Source organism: Grus americana, chromosome 1 (assembly GCF_028858705.1).
Source record: "Grus americana isolate bGruAme1 chromosome 1, bGruAme1.mat, whole genome shotgun sequence".
Classification (NCBI taxonomy): domain Eukaryota; kingdom Metazoa; phylum Chordata; class Aves; order Gruiformes; family Gruidae; genus Grus; species Grus americana.
The window spans coordinates 160,855,513-160,877,220 of NC_072852.1; the positions used below are offsets into that span (position 1 = coordinate 160,855,513).

The 21,708-nt window shown below is 42.9% G+C and overlaps 1 protein-coding gene across 3 annotated transcripts in view; it reads left to right on the forward strand.

Moving 5' to 3' along the window:
• Positions 1-3,080: 3,080 nt before the first annotated feature.
• STK24 (serine/threonine kinase 24) overlaps positions 3,081-21,708 on the forward strand; it is a 73,048-nt gene continuing 54,420 nt past the window's right edge. For 2 of the 3 annotated variants that reach the window (XM_054808031.1, XM_054808041.1), the window contains exon 1: positions 13,143-13,526. In XM_054808031.1, coding sequence (XP_054664006.1) covers positions 13,485-13,526 — 42 coding nt within the window. In that variant the 5' untranslated portion in view covers positions 13,143-13,484. Of the gene's footprint in view, positions 3,115-4,056; positions 4,129-12,693; positions 12,985-13,142; positions 13,527-21,708 lie in introns of those variants that run through there. The other variant, XM_054808023.1, reaches the window with a different exon arrangement.

The following is a 21,708-nucleotide window of genomic DNA, read 5'->3' on the forward strand; positions in this document are numbered from 1 at the left end:
AAGTCATCCCTTTGCTGTTTGCTTCTGTACCTGCTCTGCAAAGACCGACTGACCGCTCTGGATACACATCTCTGGGCTTAAACCATAGGCAGGAGCATTCATTGCTGCAAATTCAGAAGGTGGCTTTTGTGGTATGAAAGAGCTGGAGCCGCCATCCCACTCCATACAAGACATCCTGGATGGAGTTTCACTTTCTATCCCTTCTGAGCTAACTGCGGGCTACCAGTGAATGGGATGTGCCGGCTTCCCTCTCTCTCACACCCGTGGTGTCCCTGCTGCGTGACACCCAGAGACTGCTGCCACAGAAGACTAATCCAGCAGGATGGGGAAGCATTTCCCGTGGGATCGGTGAACTATTCCAAATCACCATGTGGGCATGTGATTGCTAATGCAAGAACAGGAGCCAGGGCTGGGAGAAAGGAAGAGCAGGATCAGCACCGTTAAACTCGATCAAGCACAACATGAAGCTGTACCCCAAAAAAACCCATCACATCACAATGATTTTCATTTGTTACCAACACCCTAGACTGACAACTGAAACTTGCAGCAATCCATGTGTTTTTGTGTTCAACGGATGAATACAATAAACTTCTGTCAACCCAAGATTTTACAGGTAGCTTCTGGTATATCATGAAATTAATGGAGGGTTAAAAATGTGACCATTCTTGAATGAAAATAGTGAAATAATGCAGTCGATTGTTAAGACCACTACTTACCAGTTATCAATGAGACATAGTGTAACTTTTTTCTGCTAGGACAACTGTAGTCTACAAGCAAACATTTTAGATCTGTGATGACATGGACTGTCTAGGGACATAGTTATAGGTTAGAGCATCTCTTTATGATTACAGGGTCATCCTTAATGCATCCATTTAGTCTGGAGGTTTTGCTAGTCTGTGGTGTACATAGACATTAATCTGAGATAAGAACTGATGTCTCCATTATAAAATGTGAAATATGAGAAGAAGATAGAGAGGGTATGTTTTCTTCTGTTTTCTTCTGTTTGGTTTGTGTGACAAGAGGGTAAGAGAAAGGTTTATAACAAGCAAGATTTAATGAAATGATGCTCTTCAGGGGCAGAGGCATAGTGCAGTATAATCAATCTCATGTTTCTTAATGAGCTCTAGGTCCCCATCTAATTTTAATTGTCTGGAATACTAAAATACTTTCAGGCACTTATATTCTGTTCATTATTAATAAAGGGCATACAACACTTGAGATGTTTCTTCCATTTCCTGCCTCATTCCGGCTTATCCATTATGATTCTCAGTACTATAAGAAAGTGAACTTTCTCCTATTAATAAGAATCTCAAAAACTTGCAATTTGCTATGAAAGATATGAAGTACCTCACTGCAGGAAGGAAAATATATAGAACAGCATGTTTTATACAAACATAGCAAAATGCTGGATTTTTCTTTGGGGAACATAATTTAATAGCCTTTTTTTCTTTTTTCCTCTTCAGCATTCACGAGACCTAAAGCAGAATATAATTGTTTGAACTTCAAACTTGGCTTCTGTAATAGACAAAACCATTTTCTGACAACATGGCTCATTGAACCAGAACTTCAATGCGCAGCTGAGTCTGGTTGTAGAAGGCAATCTGTGTGCTTTCGAAGCTACATAAGCTTTCTCTGCTGGCATAAATACATGGCTGCAGGGTTACCCATGACATGCCGAGAAGAAGAAAGGCTCCGTCATGAACTTTGTAGAAGGGACCCTCTTTCCACCAAAAATTGAAAACCAAAATTTTCAAATGTTGGTGGAAACACAGTAAAACCCCAATGTTTTGTAGGGGTATGATCCCTACATAGTTTGAAAGCACACTAGAAACTAATCTTGTAGAGCAAACACAGTTAAAGGCAGGAAAAACATACATCCTGGATAGGACAAGAATATTTTTTATTATAAAGAGGGAAATGTGCATTTCTCCTTCAGCACAGTAGAAGACTGTCAGAATATGGTTGTTGTAAATATCCTTAACAAGGCTCTACAGAAAAGAAGCTTTCTGGGCAAACTTTGTAAACATGAAATAGCTAAATCAGTGAATGAAAGCCCACAGATATAATTATAGTTCATTTCTGCACATTGAGTCATCCTGGCTATGGATTCTCATTTCAGAACAATGCCCAGTCCTTTCCGCTTTCCCTTCTGAGAGGTCTGCTCAAACAGGGACTTATTCTTCCACAGATGAGCCAAGGAACTGGACAAGGGTAGGAAATAATTTTATTTTTTTACAAAAATATATTTAGTGCTAAAAAGTGTTTCCAAAAAACTGCTAGAGGGTGTAAACTCCTGTTTCTCAAGGCAGTTTTGGGTCAGGACCTCCTATGCAGTCTCAAGCCATAAACAGCTAGGCAGACCATTTTAAATTTTGATTGTGAAACTCTTGATGGAGAGTATAGCAAGAGAGCTGAACAGCCGGTGAGTCATTTATAAAGTGTAACAAGAAAGATACGGAGGGCAGCCTGGGCAATAAGCCTCTTACACCTCACACAGCTGTAGAGGAGGGATGAAGAGGAGCATGATGCAGGGACTTTGTTACCTAGTTAGTCTCCCAGGAGGGTCAAGGCTGCTCAGAGTTATCACTAGCCAACCTCCATATGCTGTTCCAGTAGAAGGTGACTCCCTGCGGGGTTCAGCCATCCACTTTTCCATAGCTCACTAGCAGACCACATAGCCAGCCTTGTAGCTTACAAGTTCTAGTGCAGTGTTCCCTACCAACCCTCCCTCACTGAATAAAATCCCTTCAGCCACATCTCATTTAACCAAGAGCAAATTAGAACCCAAATAGAAACCTTCAGTGCCAGACACGCAGCATTTTTACCCATTCTCCAATTCAGAAATGGTTGAACAGTTTTGTTTCTAAACTGTAGGTAAATAAACCTCTAGTATGAAAATATATATTATTTAAATGAAAAAAAAAAATCTAAATGGTAATGTGCCAATTCAGCTACAATTATTATATTGATTCAGTAATAGAGGGTTTAATCCTGTCCTCATCTAAGTCAAAAGAGCAGATTCTGATAGCTTATTTCTTCTCATTCAGAGCAATTCTGTTCCTGATGTCAACATAAAACCACATGGAAAGGGATAGGACCCATCTGGCTATATGGGTAGGCTATTTGATTATTTCACTGTTCAGACACTGTACCTGAAGCTTAAAGCCTGACTTTCTCTCTTTGATTTTCATTACTCCTTAGTGGGCTCACCAGAGTCCTGTTATTTTTTTTCTCTTCTAGTACTCTAATTTATCAAAACTTAATACTCTTTTTAATTTGTCTTAGTAAAGACTATAGACAGACATTGGGAAGTCAGGAACAAGATATTTCTAACATATTGCTGTTGTATGAACAATTTTTCCATGAATTTGCCAATTTTTTAAATGAAAAAAAAAATCAAAATTCCCCCCACTGCCTCTCATGGCAGTGATCTCCATTATTCATTTGTGTTGTCACCTGCTTTTTTCTATTTTAAAGTTTCTGCCTGATAGCTCTTGTTATGAGAAAAAGCGTACAGTTACTCCCTAGTCATCTTCTCCAGGTCATTCATGAGGTTACAGAACTCTATGAAGAGTCTCCTTCCTAAGCTGAGGAGTCATAATGTATTTAATTTCTCCATCTAGAGAAATTTTTCTGAATCTTTGATCACAGTTTTCTTCCCTTTCTGGTATCTTTTTCTATGCTACAGTATCATTTTGGAAATGGAAGATACAGTCTATAGGAGCAGCATGGATTTATACTGAGGCATAACAAAGTTGTCTCCCTTATTCTTTATTCCTTTCCTAATAACTCCTAACATAGTTTCACCTTCTGACTGTTTTGAAACTAGTGACAGCCAAGATTTCCTTCTTGATTGGTGGGAACTCCAGTATGTGAAGTTAAACTCTTTTCCCGTATACTTTCCTCCTGTACAGTTTTCAATGCTGAACTCCCATCTGCTGGTATGTCACTCAGCAGTCAGTCACTCTGAGATTCTTCTGCAACTCCTTGCACTTCATTTTCATTTTTATTTCATGATACTTGGCAATGTGAGACTATTTTGTCATTTCTCTTTAGTCTCTTTTCTAGGTCATTCATGGATACGCTGAGCAAGATTGGTCCCAGATGGATTCCTGTGACAGTCTACTGGTAACAACCTCCACTGTGAAATGTTTTTATTTTCTCTTTCCTCTTTATCATCAGTTACAGACCCATGTGAGGACCTCCCCTTCTATCCCCAGGACCACTTAAATTCTTCAAGGTCCATTTGTGAAGAGCCTCGTTAAAGTTGCTTTGCATTATATAGAATCATAGAATGTTTGGGTTGGAAAGGACCTCAAAGATCATCTAGTTCCAGCCCCCCTCTCATGGGCAAGGACACCCTCCACTAGACCAGGTTGCCCAAAGCCTCATCCAACCTGGCCTTGAACACTTCCAGGGAGGGGGCATCCACAACCTCTCTGGGCAACCTGTTCCAGTGCCTCACCACCCTCACAGGGAAGAATTTCTTTCTAACATCTAATCTAAATCGACCCTCCTTCAGCTTAAACCCATTACCCCTTGTCCTGTCACTACACTCCCTGATAAACAGTCCCTCTCCAGCTTTCCTGTAGGCCCCTTCAGGTACTGGAAGGCTGCTATAAGGTCTCCCAGGAGCCTTCTCTTCTCCAGGCTGAACAACCCCAACTCTCTCAGCCTGTCCTCATAGGAGAGGTGCTGCAGCCCTCTGATCAGCTTTGTGGCCTTCCTCTGGACCCTATCCAACAGCTACATGTCCTTATTGTACTGGGCACCTCAGAGCAGGACACAGTACTCCAGGTGGGGTCTCACAAGAGCAGAGTAGAGGGGCAGAATCACCTCCCTCAAGCCTGCTGGTCACACAGCCCAGGACACGGTTGGTTTTCTGGGCTGCAAGCGCACACTGCCAGCTCATGTTGAGCTTCTCATCCACCAACACCCCCAAGTCCTCCTCAGGGCTGCTTTCAATCCATTCCTCGCCCAGCCTATAGTTGTGCTTGGGATTGCCCCCACCCACGTGCAGGACCTTGCACTTGGCCTTGTTGAACTTCATGCGGTTTGCATGGGCCCACCTCTCCAGCCTGTCAAGGTCCCTCTGGATGGCATCCCTTCCCTCCAGCATGTTGACCACACCACACAGCTTGGTGTCATCGGCAAATTTGCTGAGGGTGCACTCGAGCCCACTGTTCATGTTGCCAACAAAGATGTTGAACAGTGCCGGTCCCTCTACCGACCCCTGAGGAACACCACTCGTCAGTGGTCTCCACTTGGACATTGAGCCGTTGACCACAACTCTTTGAGTGTGACCATCCAGCCAATTCCTTATCCACCGCGTGGTCCATCCATCAAATTCATGTCTCTCCATTTTAGAGACAAGGATGTCGTGCGGGACAGTGTCAAATGCCTTGCACAAGTCCAGCTAGATGACGTCAGTTGCCCTTCCCTTACCCACTGACGCTGTAACCCCATCATAGAAGGCCACCAAATTTGCCAGGCACGATTTGCCCTTAGTGAAGCCATGTTGGCTGTCACCAATCACCTCCTTATTTTCCATGTGCCTGAGCATAGTCTCCAGGAGGGTCTGCTCCATGATCTTGCCAGGCACAGAGGTGAGACTCACTGGCCTGTAGTTCCCTGGGTCTTCCTTTTTTCCCTTCTTAAAAATGGGGGTTATGTTCCCCCTCTTCCAGTCGGCGGGAGCTTTGCCGGACTGCCAGGACTTCTCAAATATGATGGAGAGTGGCCTGGCCACTTCATCCGCCAGTTCCCTCAAGACCCTCGGATGCATCTCATCAGGTCCCATGGACTTGTGCACCTTCAGGTTCCTCAGATATTCTTGAACCTGATCTTCTCCTACAGTGGGTGGTTCTGCATTCTCCCAGTCCCTGCCTTTGCCTTCTGTGACCTGGGCAGTGTGGCTCAAGCACTTGCCAGTGAAGACTGAGGCAAAGAAGTCATTGAGTACCTAGGCCTTCTCCATATCCTGGGTAACCAGGTCACCTGTTTCATTCCGGAGGGGACCCACATTTTCCCTCATTCTCCTTTTCTCACTAACATACCTATAGAAGCTTTTCTTGTTGTCATCCCTGGCCAGACTAATTTCTATCAGGGCTTTGGCTTTCCTAACCTAATCCCTGGCTGCTCAGACAGTTTCTCTGTATTCCTCCCAGGCTACCTGCCCTTGCTTCCACCCTCTGTAGGCTTCCTTTTTTTGTTTGACTTTGCCCAGGAGCTCCTTGTTCATCCACGGGGGCCTCTTGGTGGATTTGCCTGACTTCCTCTTTGTTGGCATGCATCGCTCCTGAGCTTGGAGGAGGTGACCCTTGAATATTAGCCAGCTGTCTTGGGCCCCTCTTCCTTCCAGGGCTTTGTCCCATGGTACTCTACCAAGCAGGTCCCTGAAGAGGCCAAAGTCTGCTCTCCTGAAGTCCAGGGTAGTGAGCTTGCTGTGTGCCCTCCTCGCTGCCCTGAGGATCGTGAATTCCACCATTTTGTGGTCACTGCAGCCAAGGCTGCCCTTGAGCTTGACATTCCCCACCAGCCTCTCCTTGTTGGTGAGAACAAGGTCCTCCTCCTCTATCACTTGGAGGAGAAAGTTGTCATCAGTGCATTCCAGGAACTTCCAGGATTGCTTGTGCCCTGCTGTGCTGCCCCTCCAACAGATGTCGGGGTGGTTGCGGTCCCCCATAAGGACCAGGGCTTGTGAATGTGAGGCTGCTCCTATCTGCCTATAGAGGGCCTCATCCACTCGATCTCCCTGGTCAGGTGGCAAAGCAAGTATCATATGATACAGGCAAGTGTCATACATTTAAACCGTAAGTATTCAGAATGGACCCTTACTGACAAACTATTGAGACTTTAATTTTGAGTACAAAGTCCATCAGGCTATTAACAGGGTAATTAAAAAAAGGATAAGACTAGGAACCTAATATTGGTTCCATACAAGATGGACAAACTGTAATGGTTTAACCTGGCTGGCAGCTAAAACAACCACAAAGCCATTCGCTCACTCTCCCCCACCCCATTTTGATGATGGAGAGAATAAAAAAGAAAAAAAAGGGAAAACACATGGGTTGAGATAAACATCATAGTTTAATAAGGCAGAAAAGGAAGAGAATAATAATAATGATAAAAAAGATACAAAACAAGTGATGCACAGCACAATTGCTCACCACCTGGAGCTGATGCTCAGCTAGTTCCTGAGCCGCGCCACCTCCCGGCCCACCCCCCAGTTATATACTGAGCATGACGTCATATGGTATGGACTATCCCTCTGGCCAGTCTGGGTCAGCTGCCCTGGCTGTGTCCCCTCCCAGCTTCTTGGGCGCCCCCCACCTTCTCATTGGCAGGGCAGTATGAGAAGCCGAAAGGTCCCTGACTGCTTAGCAATAACTAAAAACATCAGTGTGTTATCAACATTGTTCTCATACCAAATCCAAACCACAGCACTATTTCAGCTGCTGGGAAGAAAATTAACTCTATCCCAGCCAAAACCAGGACACAAACACAACCCTGTCTGCATGGGAGTCTCCATAGTCCTGTAGCCATACCTTACTGCAAGCAGTATTGTCCCACATCCAGCCACCTCATTCTCTCTTCCCCAGGTCAAACTGTGCCTGCTACTTATTCACCATTACATTCCTCAGGTGCTATATTTTGTAGACTAATGTCCCATCTGTTACAAGCCACAGTGCTTTTTGTAGTGTATTTATTGCAAAATAGCAGTGTTTATTTAATTATGGTATATTACAAACTTTAAAAGAACTAAGTTTCTGGTACGTCTTTCTTTTTAGAAAATATCAATGGTCTTACATTGCTCATTTGAGAAGAAATTTCAGTCTTGGTCAGTAAGGAAAATGTTTATAAAAAAAGTTCACAGTCACTGCCATTATCATGATGGAATTATTTTTTTTCTTTTTTCTTAAATAACCAGCAAAGCAGAAAATCTCTGCATATCCAAAGTATCATTTTAAATGGGAAGCAAACCAGGTATTGAGAAGTCTACACATAAAATGAATCAATTGAATCTTTGCATGTTGGAAACATCTGGCTTCAAAAAGATATAATAGGGAACCATCTAACTGATAAGAATTGTTTATTTTTGAAGACTCTCACATTGTACTAGGATGGCAGGCTGTCACAACATGTAATCATTCTACTTTTAATAAAGATTTCTGCAAGACTAGCCTTTCTTTGGCGTATGACACGCAAAATCATTTTTTCTCAGAAAAGGTTGAGAAAAGGAGAGGAAATTTGCAAGGTTTCTATTATTTAGTCGGTGGGGATGGAGCTGAAATTTAGACTGAAAGATTAGCATTTACAAGACTAACAGCTCATAGAAACATGTTCATTATTTTAAGATTACATTCCAAACTATTTGGTTAGAATTTTCTTCAAGTCCAGGGAAGAAACTGGAAGTGTATCAGAACATAAGATACAGTATATAATACAGAAGCTGACAGAAATTAGATGTTCTAATATGTTGTTCCGACTTCATTAGAACTTAACTCAGAGTGGTATCTGGTTTATGACACAGAGTTTGTGTTTTGAATCTGCTCCTTTGTTTCCCTCCATTTACTAAATGTAGAGGGGAAATCAGCAAGATAAAACATAAACAACTTGAGCAAATAAGGTATATGTACCTTATGAAAATTATTTAAGTCCCAAAGAGTATACTAATGGGCAGAAAATAATAGCTTCCTACCTTTCATAGTACAAAAGATAAAACTTATTTTTATACCTTTTTTATTTTCGCTCTGCACTGAATGTGCAACTGTAGAAAAAGTAAAGCAGCTGATAAAAATCAGTATCCTAACGATTATATAGCAAAGAGCAAAAATAAAGCTGCACAGGAAATGGTAAACCTGCCGTTTTCTCAATGAGGATTTTTAATATTATATGAGTGTCCAGAGTTAATTTTCACAAGAAGCTGGGAGGGGACACAGCCAGGACAGCTGACCCTAACTGACCAAACGAGTATTGCATACCATAAGACATCATGCTCAGTATATAAAGGGGACTGGCTGCGAAGTAGGGGTCAGTGCTCAGGGACAGGCTGGGCATTGGGTCGGCAGTGAGCAAATTGCATTGTGTATCATCCGCTTTGTATATACTTTTATAAGTATTGATGATGCTATTTTCCTCTTTCTTTGCTGTCCCAGTAAACTGTCTTTACCCTCACCCATGAGTTTTACCTTTTCCTTCCAATTCTCCTCCCCATCCCACTGGGGGAGGAGATGAGGGATGAGCGAATGGCCATGTGGTCTTAGCTGCTGGCTGGGGCTAAACCACAACAGTGAGGTAGGAAAAGTGTTGGGAAATATTAGTTGTCAAGCTTAGCGTAAGTGTTGGCATAACTAACAGCATAAGTGGTTAAATTTGCCAAAACCGTAGGCCACAAGCAATGAAATTTCACCTAGATATATTGAACTTTTGCTGAACCCTTTCCTCGTTAAGTAAAAGAAGGCCCCAGAGCTAGTTTAAGCTGGAAGATAAGGAGGCTACAACCATCAGCAGAGGCAGCAACCTTAGAGACAAGAAGAGAAGCAGCCCGCCTAGAGACAAAGAAAGGACCCAATGGAGAATGGGAAGACCCCAGACCCTAATATTACTATTGGTCTGAACTGTCGTGTGAGGGGAGGGGAACTTAGATTGCAAGGTTGTAAGTGCCCAGGAATTTCTTTGTTCAGGGTCCCTCGGTGGAGGCACCCAGCTTGAGCTGTTACAACTGCTGTACCACCCAAATAAATTATCTCATGGGATTTAGAACTCTGCTGTGGAAAACCTAGAGTGAAGAAACTTTCTTAATAAAAGCTCAATGGAATTCAGTGCATAAGCAATCCAGGATGTTCCTGGAATGCACTGATGATAACTTCCTTCTTCAAGCGATAGAAGAGCCGCCGAGGAAAGGTGCCATGCTGGACCTTGTTCTCACCAACAAGGAGGGGCTGGTGGGGAATGTGAAGCTCCAAGGGCAGCATTGACTGCAGTGACCACAAAATGGTGGAGTTCAAAAGGGAAAAAAGGAAGACCTGGGTAACTACAGACAGGTCACTGTCACCTCTTTTCCTGGCAAGATCATGGAGCAGACCCTCCTGGAGACTATGCTCAGGCACATGGAAAATAAGGAGGTGATTGGTGACAGCCGACATGGCTTCACTAAGGGCAAATCGTGCCTGACAAACTTGGTGGCCTTCTATGATGGGGTTACAGTGTTGGTGGACAAGGGAAGAGCAACTGATGTCTACTGATACTCTACCTGGACTTGTGCAATGCATTTGACACTGTCCCACACGACATCCTTGTCTCTAAATTGGAGAGATATGGATTCGATGGATGGAGCACTCGGTGGATAAGGAATTGGCTGGATGGTTGCACTCAAAGAGTTGTCAATGGCTCAATGTCCAAGTGGAGACCACTGACGAGTGGTGTTCCTCAGGGGTCAGTATGGGGACCAATGCTGTTTTAACATCTTTGTTGGCAACATGGACAGTGGGCTCGAGTGCACCCTCAGCAAGTTTGCCGATGACGCCAAGCTGTGTGGTGCAATCAACATGCTGGAGGGAAGGGATGCCATCCAGAGGGACCTTGACAGGCTGGAGAGGTGGGCCCGTGCAAACCGCATGAAGTTCAACAAGGCCAAGTGCAAGGTCCTGCACGTGGGTGGGGGCAATCCCAAGCACAGCTATAGGCTGGGCGAGGAATGGATTGAAAGCAGCCCTGAGGAGGAGGACTTGGGGGTGTTGGTGGATGAGAAGCTCAACATGAGCCAGCAATGCACGCTTGCAGCCCAGAAAGCCAAACCATGTCCTGGGTGCATCAAAAGAAGTGTGACCAGCAGGTCGAGGGAGGTGATCCTGCCCCTCTACTCTGCTCTCGTGAGACCCCACCTGGAGTACTGTGTCCTGCTCTGGGGTGCCCAGTACAAGGACATGTAGCTGTTGGAGAGGGTCCAGAGGAAGGCCACAAAGCTGATTGGAGGGCTGGAGCACCTCTCCTACGAGGACAGGCTGAGCGAGCTGTTCAGCCTGGAGAAGACAAGACTCTGGGGAGACCATATAGCAGCCTTCCAGTACCTGAAGGGGCCTACAGGAAAGCTGGAGAGGGACTGTTTACAAGGGCATGGAGTGATAGGACAAGGCAGAATGGCTTTAAACTGAAAGAAGGATAGATTCAGATTAGATATTAGGAAGAAATTCATTACTGTGAGAGTGGTGAGACACTGGAACAGGTTGCCCAGAAAAGCTGTGGATGCCCGCTCCCTGGAAGTGTTCAAGGCCAGGTTGGATGAGGCTTTGGGCAACGTGCTCTAGTGGAGAGTGTCCTTGCCCATGGCAGGGAGGTTGGAACTAGATGGTCTTTGAGGTCCCTTCCAACCCTAACCATTCTATGATTCTGTGATTCATGGGACAAAGGAAAAGGCTCACTTGTAGCCCATTGACTTTCTCCTTAGCAAACTAAAAATTTTTACTGCAAACAGTGGAACAACCACGGAGATAGTAAAACTCTACTTTTTAAAAAAAAATTGCAAAAATGCTGTAGAAGACAATCTAAATAGAAACTTTTGATGCCATTTTTTGTGACTTATTTTTTTGACTGAGCTAAAACTCAAATGAAAGCTTTTACATTTCTTAGAAAATTACATACCAGTAAACAGTAGAAACATTTTCATATTTCCTGAAGTTACAAACCCCTTAATTTAAATTCTGTTTCAGCATTAAGGAAACTAGCAACTCCTTCAAGAACAACTAATAAAAGAATTGCAATAGTTCATTTTTCTACACAATTTCCATCCATCATCCTTCCTGTGTTTCACTGTACTCAAGAGCTGGTATACTTAGTCTTATTTCTCAGGGAAACAATCAGTGTGTGTGTGTGTACACATACATGCCTGTATAAGGCTGTTAGCTAATTTCATTCAAGTTTGCCTCAGGGGTAGAAATCTTAAGAGACATTTGTGTTTCTACCTGTTTCAGGAAAACAAGTCCATGCAGCACTAGCTCAGCCCATGTTAGACAACAAAGAATATCCTAACTATAGGAAAAACTTCAATGGGAATTCTAACCATGTATCAATAAGACCATTTTATATATTAACGTGTTTTCTGCAGTTAAGAGATTTGTACAAACTCTCTTGTGAATTACCTTGTGAAAAGTAATTTATGCTGCGATGGATGCTCACCCTTCTTTAATTGAGTTGAAAAGACAGTGAGCCACTGTGCTGTGCATCCCAGACCCACTGGCTGACAGGTCTCAGTAGTTTTAATACACATGGAACTACCTAGCTTTTTGTGGCTAAAAAGGAGAGAATCACAGGGCATTCCATAGTGCGTTGGAAATCATGTGATGGAGCTGTTTAATCTCAGCTTAAATAGACCAAATACAGGAAATACAACACTGTCAACTTCTTAAAGGTTTTGCATGGGTCCGGGGTTTCTCATTCTGGCTGCTGACTCACTCTTATTCCATTTAGGAAGCATTGTAAAAACATGACCGTTATTTTGGTTTACTGCTTTTGCAACTTCTGACAGGAAGTCAAGTGCTTCCTGAAACCATATACCTCAGTGGAGCGATAGCATTACCGTGACCTTTCTTAACGCGTCCAAGTGAAGGGGAGACAGGAAAAGGACATACCAGAAAATGTCTAGGGTTTCTGCCATCTTGATCTATTGCCTCACCCCGGTTTCCTTATTTTAAGCGAGCAGCCTCCGAGCCCGATGCTTGCCTCGCTTCACCTGTTCTGCCTCACCGGCAGCCGGGAAGTCGCTCTTCTCAGGCTGCGGGAGAGGAGAAGCAGGTCTTTAGTTGTGGGCTGTCCCCACCGAAAAGGGGAAGGACGAAACCAAACAAAACCCACAAGGCCGCAGCCTCGGTGCGAAACCTGCCGCCTCCCACTCTGAGGACGATGCAAGCCTGGCGCCCGGGAGCCGACACTGCCAGAGGTGCTCAGGGGACTCAGGCCCGCGCTGGCGGGTCTCCGTACCCCACGGTACGTATGGCCGGGCGGCGCTCAGGGAGTTCTGCCTCCCCGCTCCCCTCGGCCGTTAACCGATGGCGGCGGCGGTGGGAACCGGGGCGGGGTAGCGCGTGCAGGTAGCCGGGTAGGAGAGGCGGGGCGGGCACGCGCGCGCTGCTGTTGCCGCTCCTCCTCCTTCTCCTTCCCCTTCAGGTTTGTCATCGTGTTGCCGGCAGGGCCCCGCGCGACCGCGCCAGTAACGGCCGCCCTGCGCGCGCGGCCAGGGGAGGAGGAAGAGGAGGGATGAGGAGGCTGCCGTTGCATCCGTGACGGGGGCCTGAAGAGCCCGAGCTTGGGACGTCCCCTTTCCCACTGCCGGCGCACAGGCGCTGCTCGGTCGGGGGAAGGGCGAGAAGGAGGACGGCTCTGTCTGTCTGTGTGTGTGAGAGAGAGCGTGGAGATGAGCTAAGCCCCGTTCCCCAGAGCCGCCTGAGGAGAGCCGGCTCCATCCCTCTCGCGTCCCTGCCGCCGCCATGGCTCACTCCCCAGTGCAGACGGGCCTGCCGGGGATGCAGGTGAGGACCAACCGCCTTCCCCTCCCCCGCGCGGCCCCGGCCGGCGGGAGAGGCGAACCCCAAGGGCAGGCACGGACACGCACCGCCGCCGGCGGGCGGGGAGCGAGGGATGGGCCCTCGCGGCCTCTCTCCGCGTGTGGGGATCGGGGGGGAACGGTATGAAGGAGCGCGGTGCGTGTCGGTAAGGGGTTCCCTGGGGTGGAGGGACAGGGCGAGGGGAGAAAACGCCTCTTCACTCTGACTCGGCCCTGAGGACTGGCGGGGGGGGGGGGGGAAGGAGAGGGATCTCGTAACCCGTGGAAACGAAACGTGCTGTCAGCACTTCGTGTAATGCCTAACGAGGTCCCTCCGCCTGGTGAATCGCTCCCTGTCTCCTTCCTCAGTAGCCTCTTTTGCTGGAAGTGTGCGGAGCGGAGGGGTGCGTGGTTTGTCTCCCATCATGCAGTAGTTCTCTTCGGTGTTTTAATTCATGAAGCAAAGCGTGTCTTGATGGGCGATTTTCGGTCCCGTTATTTTGACGTGATTAGGAGAAGCATATATAAAACCAGGGCCTGAAAATGTTGACCTTCAGCGCATGCTGCAGTGCCCATCTCTGTGGTGCTGGCTAGTGGGAGTGCTGTCTGAGGTGGGTGTTCTGGGGTTGTGTTTGGCTCTAAGAGTTGGTTAGCTGCTGCTGTTATACGATGGATTTTGCTGGTTCTGTGTTGTAACTTTATTTTTGAAATAACTGGTGTGGTTTTCTGGTGACTGAACTGGCTTTCTCCCCATTTTTCTTAGTCCAAATGCAAACAACTGCCAGAAAAAACATTAAGGTCATTGGTATCTGTGTGTGGTTATTCTAATGTTTCCCACATCATATTAGAAACTTCCCTGCCCTAACCTCCAAAAGAAAAACTTGTGAATGGCATGTAGTGTTTTTCTCAATTTCTCCTAGATTGAAAATTTTTGTGCTTCATTTGGTTTAAGTATTGATCTGCTCTGGTTCATTTTTCCATGAGTCAAGATTCTAAGTCATGAATCTCTTTTTCTTTGCATAACCTGAGGATTTGAATTTAAAATGTTACATGCTTAGGCATAGCATGAATTATATGCTCAGGCATAGTACTGGATGCCAAATAGAGTACGTAGTCCCTCACTCTGAACTGATAAATTTATTGCTCTGTAGGTACTGCTGTTGAGTGTTCAAGTTCACCTTCCAAATATGAGCAGTTTGCTGATTGCCAGAGACTGAGAATAAGGGGTTTCTTGCTCTGGCTAGGGCTAGATTAATGTTGTATCTTTTATCCTTTTGAAACATGTTAGAACCAAGATGACTATCTGCTTACTTTGAAACAGAATCTATAATATTTTAGAATTAAGTCAGATTTGTAGCTGCTCAGAAGTGAGAGAATGATTATTCCAACAATATGCCTGTACTGCTTATGTGTGTCACTGCATGATCTCTCTAAGGACCTGCATTTTTTTGTTGACTTGATTTGTTATTTAGTTTGTAATACTGTTAGCTGTACTAAATGGGTAGATATGCAGGGGTTCTGTTAGTACACATAATTTGGGAATTGATTTCAGTTCTCTTTTTATTCAGGACAGTGTTATTTTTCTCATGAATCTTTATTGTATTATTATGAGAGTTTCTCAAGTATGAACTTTAACAGTGTAAAAAACAAACAAAAAACCACCAACAAAACCCCCCACCAAACACCAAAGTTAAGACCTGCTGATAGCTAGAGGCATAAAGTCTGTCAGCAATGTGAATACTACTTGCTAATTTTTTGCACCCAATCCAAGATGTCTACATCCATTTCCATTCTGTCAGAGTATATAGCAATTTTATAGTGGTCTGTCTTCAGTACATGAGTCTCTTTGGTTTTACTTGCAGATAAATATTCAAAGAGTGAGGCACATACAATGTGTGACATCTACTTAAATAAGACAAAGGTTATGGTTTGGGACTTTTTGTTATGTAGAGGAGAGAGGAATAGAGCTTAGTTCTGTGGGTTATAATTCCATTGCCTAAATCACGGGACTATCTTTTTCTGTAGTGTGATCCCTCCTCCCCACCTACTAGCTTCTGCAACAAACGGTGTAAGCAATGTCAGTGACAAGTTATGCAGCTTTCTCCTACGTTCTTTGCTGTACTTACACAAGAGAGCAATCGGTATCCTAGTGTGGACAGGAGTAGCTTCTTGACCCCCAAACAATCACATGCAGGGACAATGCTTTGTTAATGCTGTTTGGTGTGAGTGGAGTGGTGTGTAAATAGAGCAGAGGAATGAAGGATTAATGTATTTTTCTCTGAACACATATCTGATCGATGTTTGAGGAGTGATGCATAAAAAGTGAGTGGGTAGAGAGTAAGCCAAAGGAATAAAAAACTGTGGAGGAAATGTAGGATGGTGCTGGAAGGTTGTCAAAACCCGAGATTTGCTGTCTGCTGCAAAGTGGGCATGTTGTAACCTGAATAAAAACAGTTGGGTTTTGACCTAAATTTCTATGCATGCAAATAAGTTTGGACTCAAAGTTTATGCTGGCCTTGGTTTAAGGGCTTTGTGCAGATATGAGTTTGAGCGTGTGGCGTGAAGGTGCATCATCATTAAACTGAGAACATGTTGTCTTCCTTCTTTATGCTTTATAGAAGTGGCCTAGGGAGAGTGCTTTTTTGTCTGTAATGCATGAGATTTGTGCAAGGCTGGCTTGGAATAAGTGTGTATGACCTTGATTTTCAGACTGGCCTGGATTTCAAGGCTGTGGTAAGCTTCTATAGCTTCTTTATGGAAACTATATTTTAAATAATAAAGTGTTGTGTTTATAAATTTATGGTAAGGGTGCTTGGTGAACCGTAACATACTTTGAAGTGTGTCAGGAGTGTGTTGGACCAGAAAGCTCAGGAAATGTAGGCTGGCAGAAAAAAATCTTAAGGGATAAAGCTGTAGAACACAGTACTGCAGTACATCAAACTGTTGGATATGTGGCAGCAGCCAATTTTAAGGTAATTGTTAACAATAAAATGCTGAAATGAATAGCAATTAATTGTCTTTCTCCTCTCTTTCCCCGCTTAAAAAGTTCTGGGGTTAAGCTGCATCTGTTTTCCTTGTATTTTTCTTTGTTTCTGAAGTTGGAGAACCAGAAAAGCAATTTTTTACCCTAGCTTTTCTCTGTGCTTCTATCTGTGTGAAATAACTGTGTAAAACAGATTTTATTAACTTGCTTTAAAATGAGACTTGTATTATGATAGTAACAATAAGAATATTTTAAACTCCTTCTGAGGAAAGATAAATGGCTCCGTCAGCTTCAGATCCTAGAGAAGTGATAAAAGCCCACAAGTGGTTTGCCTTTTTGGAGTTAGCTGTGTTCAGGCAGTACAGTGCCACAGTTAGAATGGCTCTTGGTATGACTTCTAGTTGCAATTCTAGGTGCTTCCATAGTAAAGATAATTAAAAGTTTCAGGTGAATAAGAGTTTCAAATACACTTCTGTAGCATAATAAACACTGATGCTGATGGACTGTGGAGTTACTGATTAGAAATAATTGTCACCTTCTTTTTCCTGTTTCAGTCTCCTAAAGGTGGGAAAAAACAATAGAAAACCCCAACCCCACCCACTCCTGAATGCCCTGATGCCTTGAACCTTTTTTTTTCTCTTCCCAGAAAAATAAGTTTCTGAGAAGGTTTATTTGTATTTTTAGGTGTGCCTAAAGGTGTCAGCTTCATAAAATTCCTAAGGTGCTTTTAAAATTCCATCATCTTTAAGCCAAAGCCTCTTCTGTGCAATGAAAACCTTTATCTTCCTCCCTTTCATTTTTTTGGTGACAATAACAGTATTTATGCAGTAAGTTATTTTTATTCATTCTTCACTGTTACTGTCAGTACAAGAGCTACAGGTTTTAATCCAAAATGTAAATAAGCATTGACATTCACACCATCATGCTTCAAGAAATGTTAGAAGTTTAACTAAATTTAAGTGGCAACTTTACAAATGAGCAGAAAAGAAAGGTTGTTAAGTATAAAGGCACCATTTCTGGCTCAGAAAGTGTCTGAACTGTCAGTTTGCTGGAGACTGGAAGAATGTTTTGGGAAATAACTGCTATTTACTTGTCTGCTCTTGCACAGTTCCCAAGATGTTCACTTTTGAGTGCTGTAGGAGAAGTGCTGTTGTCTAGAGGATCCTTTGTTCTGATCCAGCATGGCTATTCTTTTGTTCTTACACACTATATGTATTGCTATCTTCCCTATTATAACTCATTCTACTTTTACAACAAACTGTTTTAACTACTTCATGTGATCTTTTGTTTCTGGTAATTGCGAAACATTAGTCTCTGCTGCCTTCCGTTTGCAGCTTCTGTGTAGGACATTAATTTTTCCCAATTTGAATCTTTTTGAAAGTTTGTGCTCACTGTTACTGTTTAAGTTATAGTTTGATAAATACTTTGCGGTAACTTACAGCGCTTATTTAACACATCTTTGGACCATTATGATCATGGCTAATCTGTTTTAAAATATCCTGGGGATAGATGTAATGATTCTGTGGCATATTGCAAGCTCATTTCTGGGGTACAAGGATAGAAGAGTTTTAATTTGTGAAAACAAAGTTGGCATCTTCTTGCTCTGTAGGTCAAAGGCTGTGTCAGAGCTATGCAATACATGTATGGAGCTGTTTTAGAGAAGTCAACTCTTGGGAACAGTGGAACTATTGATATGGGGAAGTCATGTGTAGCAACTTCTAGTGAATATGTGCATAATAAGCTTTTTTTTTTCCTTTTTTTTTTTCCCCTCCCCTCAAACACCCCCAAAATCTTTCAGTTAAGCATGTGTGGAGGAGTTGGAGTTGGTTTCTTTTGGACATGCCACTATGGGTGATTTCTTGGTGTTGTGCTTTCCCTAACTTCCTAGGAAGTCGTTGCAGGAGGAAGCTCTGATTTGGATAATGTTATTAAATCCTGCTGCTGCTAACTCAGACTGTACAGTTAAAATGACTACAGTTTCATTTTTTGGTCTTTAAGCTTCTTTGTTCTTTTCTTTTTGTGGTCTTTGCAGGTCCTTTTCTATTAGGTAGAAAATAACTGGTAATTAACTATAACGTATAGACTTCTCTGTCTTTGGGGAGCAGCTTGAGGTACTCAGTATGTTACTTTTTTGAGTTGACCTCATCACTTCATGAATAGCTGAAGGATTTATTAGGACAGCTTTTTGCAATAAGGATTAATAATAGTGAATCCTTATTTTTTGTGAATCTCTGTGTTGCATTGTTTCAGCCCTTCTGTGGTTTTGGAGCTACGCTTTTTAGACATGCTTTCTAGAATTTAATTTTAAATCTTTATATAGAGGTAAGGTGGGGTGTTTATACAGAGGCAGAGGAGGTAAGGAAAGGAATTTCCAAAGGCTGACCTTACAAAATCCAGTTTTGGATGTTTTGCTCTAGTATCAGTCACATCCAAGATGGCTGGTTGTCAGTTACTGAGGGATGAATGTCAGCGTTCACCTTTCTATCTTAACTGTTGTCTCACCATTAGTGTCAATAGCCTCTGAACAGGAAAACCCCCATATTTTCCATCAATGGCTTTCCAGAACAGGTAAATAGATACTGCTTATGGTGACTATATCTTTCAGGTACTCTTATAGACTACTCAGGCTAGTTGTATGTCATGGCAAGTTTCATGTACCAGTTTCATATTTGAGTAAGGTGCCCTTTGAGTCAATCATCATCTTTGTTCCCCAGAGACGGAAAAGATTATTGATGTAGTGAATACATTTAAATACTGGGGCTTGTGTTATAAGTGGTGTACAAGGCTTTGATGTCAGCTTTTACATAGTGGCATCTTTTGTGTTTCTGAGATAGGAAATGGGTATATGTATATATGTATCTTGGTTATGTTTTAAAATTTTGCTTAAATTTTTTTCATGCTCCCTTTCTTGGGGGCCTGGGGTGGGGGAATGTACCAAACACTGATGAACAAACCCAGCAAGGCATCTAATATAAAATACTGCATCGTAAAATAATTTGACCTAGCTATTGCTTTTGTAATGATACACCTGCTCTGGTGGAGGACTAATTAAGTGGTGTTCTGTGTAGCTAAAAGTAATCATTTGTGTGGATGCAGCTATATAATCAAAACTCTTTAAATTGAGGACTTTGAATTTGTCCATCCTTTAAGCTGGGGTAAATTTCCATGTATAGGTATGCACCTGACAATAACAGAGAAGATAGATACATTAGGAAGCATCACTTCAGTGTATTGAATTTGAGATGTAGAGGGAGAAATTGTATAAGAGAATATTTAATTTCATGAGAAAAAGACATAAAGATAATAAAATGACTCTATATTATATAAGAACAGTCCCAGAACAATTTTATTCTCAGGTTTCCATCCCATCATTAAAATGGTCTACTTTTCCCCGTAGGGAAAAGTTGGTTTTGTGGTGGTCTTCAGCTTCCATATTCCAGTTGTTTTGGTTCAGAGAAGCTTGACTGTGAATGTAGCAACTTCATTTCGACAAAATTGCTAACTCACTTAAGCTGATGATGTGTTTGGGTTGTATGTCTAATTGGGTCTTGAGCCATGATCAATACAAGGTGATGATGGCTTTCACAAGTTAGTTGATAGCAGTAAAATCTGTTTGTTTTCCCAAGCTTGTTTTAGGCTTTAGTATATTACCTGAAACCAAACTCCTGGATATTTTCAGGATGTATAGTTCCAAAATCAGGTAAATGTAGTTTACTTTTGAAGAGATGTGTTGAATAAACAGTCTTTTTTAGTGAAATTGCTTTCATAAGCTGATAAATACTTTGTTTATTGGAAGTATCTTTGCGTGGAATTGTTCCCTCTTAGTGGGAACTCTTCCTTGAGCCCTTCACCAGTAGGCTTGAAGAGAAAACCACCTGGGCCTCTTTGCTCTTGACCCTCATCCCCAGGGCCGTGTAGTCATGCTTGCTATGCTCCAGGTCACCCCAGGCTATTTCAGTGGTGCCTGATGCAGAAGAGTAGCACGGGGTAATAGTCCAAGCACAGAACAAGTTTCGGCAGTCTCTCCAAAAGATCCTACATTGGAGTCCCTGGCAAGCACCAAGCTGTCCTAGATAGCAGCTCAGGTCGGCAGATTGGGATCTCCATCCCTCACAGGGAGAGTATCTCCTACTACCACCATTTGCAGCTTACTCATGATGTAGTAATAAAATTAATGTTTTGTGTACACTGTTTCTATATTAAATAGATTTACTTGTGTAAGTAGTACAAAAGTTTGAGCAAGAAGTTGATGCACCTTCTTGTAGAAGATAAAAATTGTTTTGTTCCTTAATGTGGTAGGTTACGCACCTAACCTGAGATGTCCAGACTTCTCAATTGCTTCTGAAGAATACATATGAAGTAGTTGGTGTTTGTTACGATCTTCTGAAATTAATTTCTGTAAGAAGTTGACGTTTTTGTGTGAAAGGAACACCTGATAATCACCATACGTGTTACCAATGAACAAACCTGTAGTAGCGGTCATATAAACAATGTCATGCCTCTCTTTTCTCCCTCTATTTTTATCTTTTGTTTTTATCAGTGAAAGAAGTCTCAGTATCTTGTTTATAATGTGAAAGAGTGGTGATGTGCAGTTATGGGGCCAAGGAAGGAACCTTGAACAGAATTCCTCAAATTGCAGTGGCCTTAAAGTCTTCCTTTATGATTTCAAGTGTGTTTAATTTTGTACTATAACATGCATTGACTGTGCTATAGAATTTAATTTGTGCTTGAAATTCTGACTTATGTTCTCAAATTACTTGCATCCATCAGCTGAATAGGGTCGGATCATAGGCCTACATAGTTGTGTTTTGTCTTTGACAGCGATTATTGGAAGATGTCTAAGAAAAAGTGTAAGACTACAGTAATTTGTAATACTTCTATGGTATACTTCCACAGCTGCTGTTAAATTTCACTGCTCAAGGATTTCCAGAGCCAGAAGTGATTATCTCGATGGATATTTTTTTTTCTTTTCTTCTATTAGTTCTCCAGTCCTTAATGAATTTGTAGGATTCACTGTCTGTAACATCCTATTACAGCGTGTATCCAGTTTTATCTGCATGCGCGTGAACAAGGTGCAAAATATTCTTTTTAGCTCTAAGTGTGGTAGCAGACAGTAGTAATCACCAACAATCGCAAGCCAGTTCACCATGTGGTATTTTATCTTCAGCAGAAAACTCTGAACATC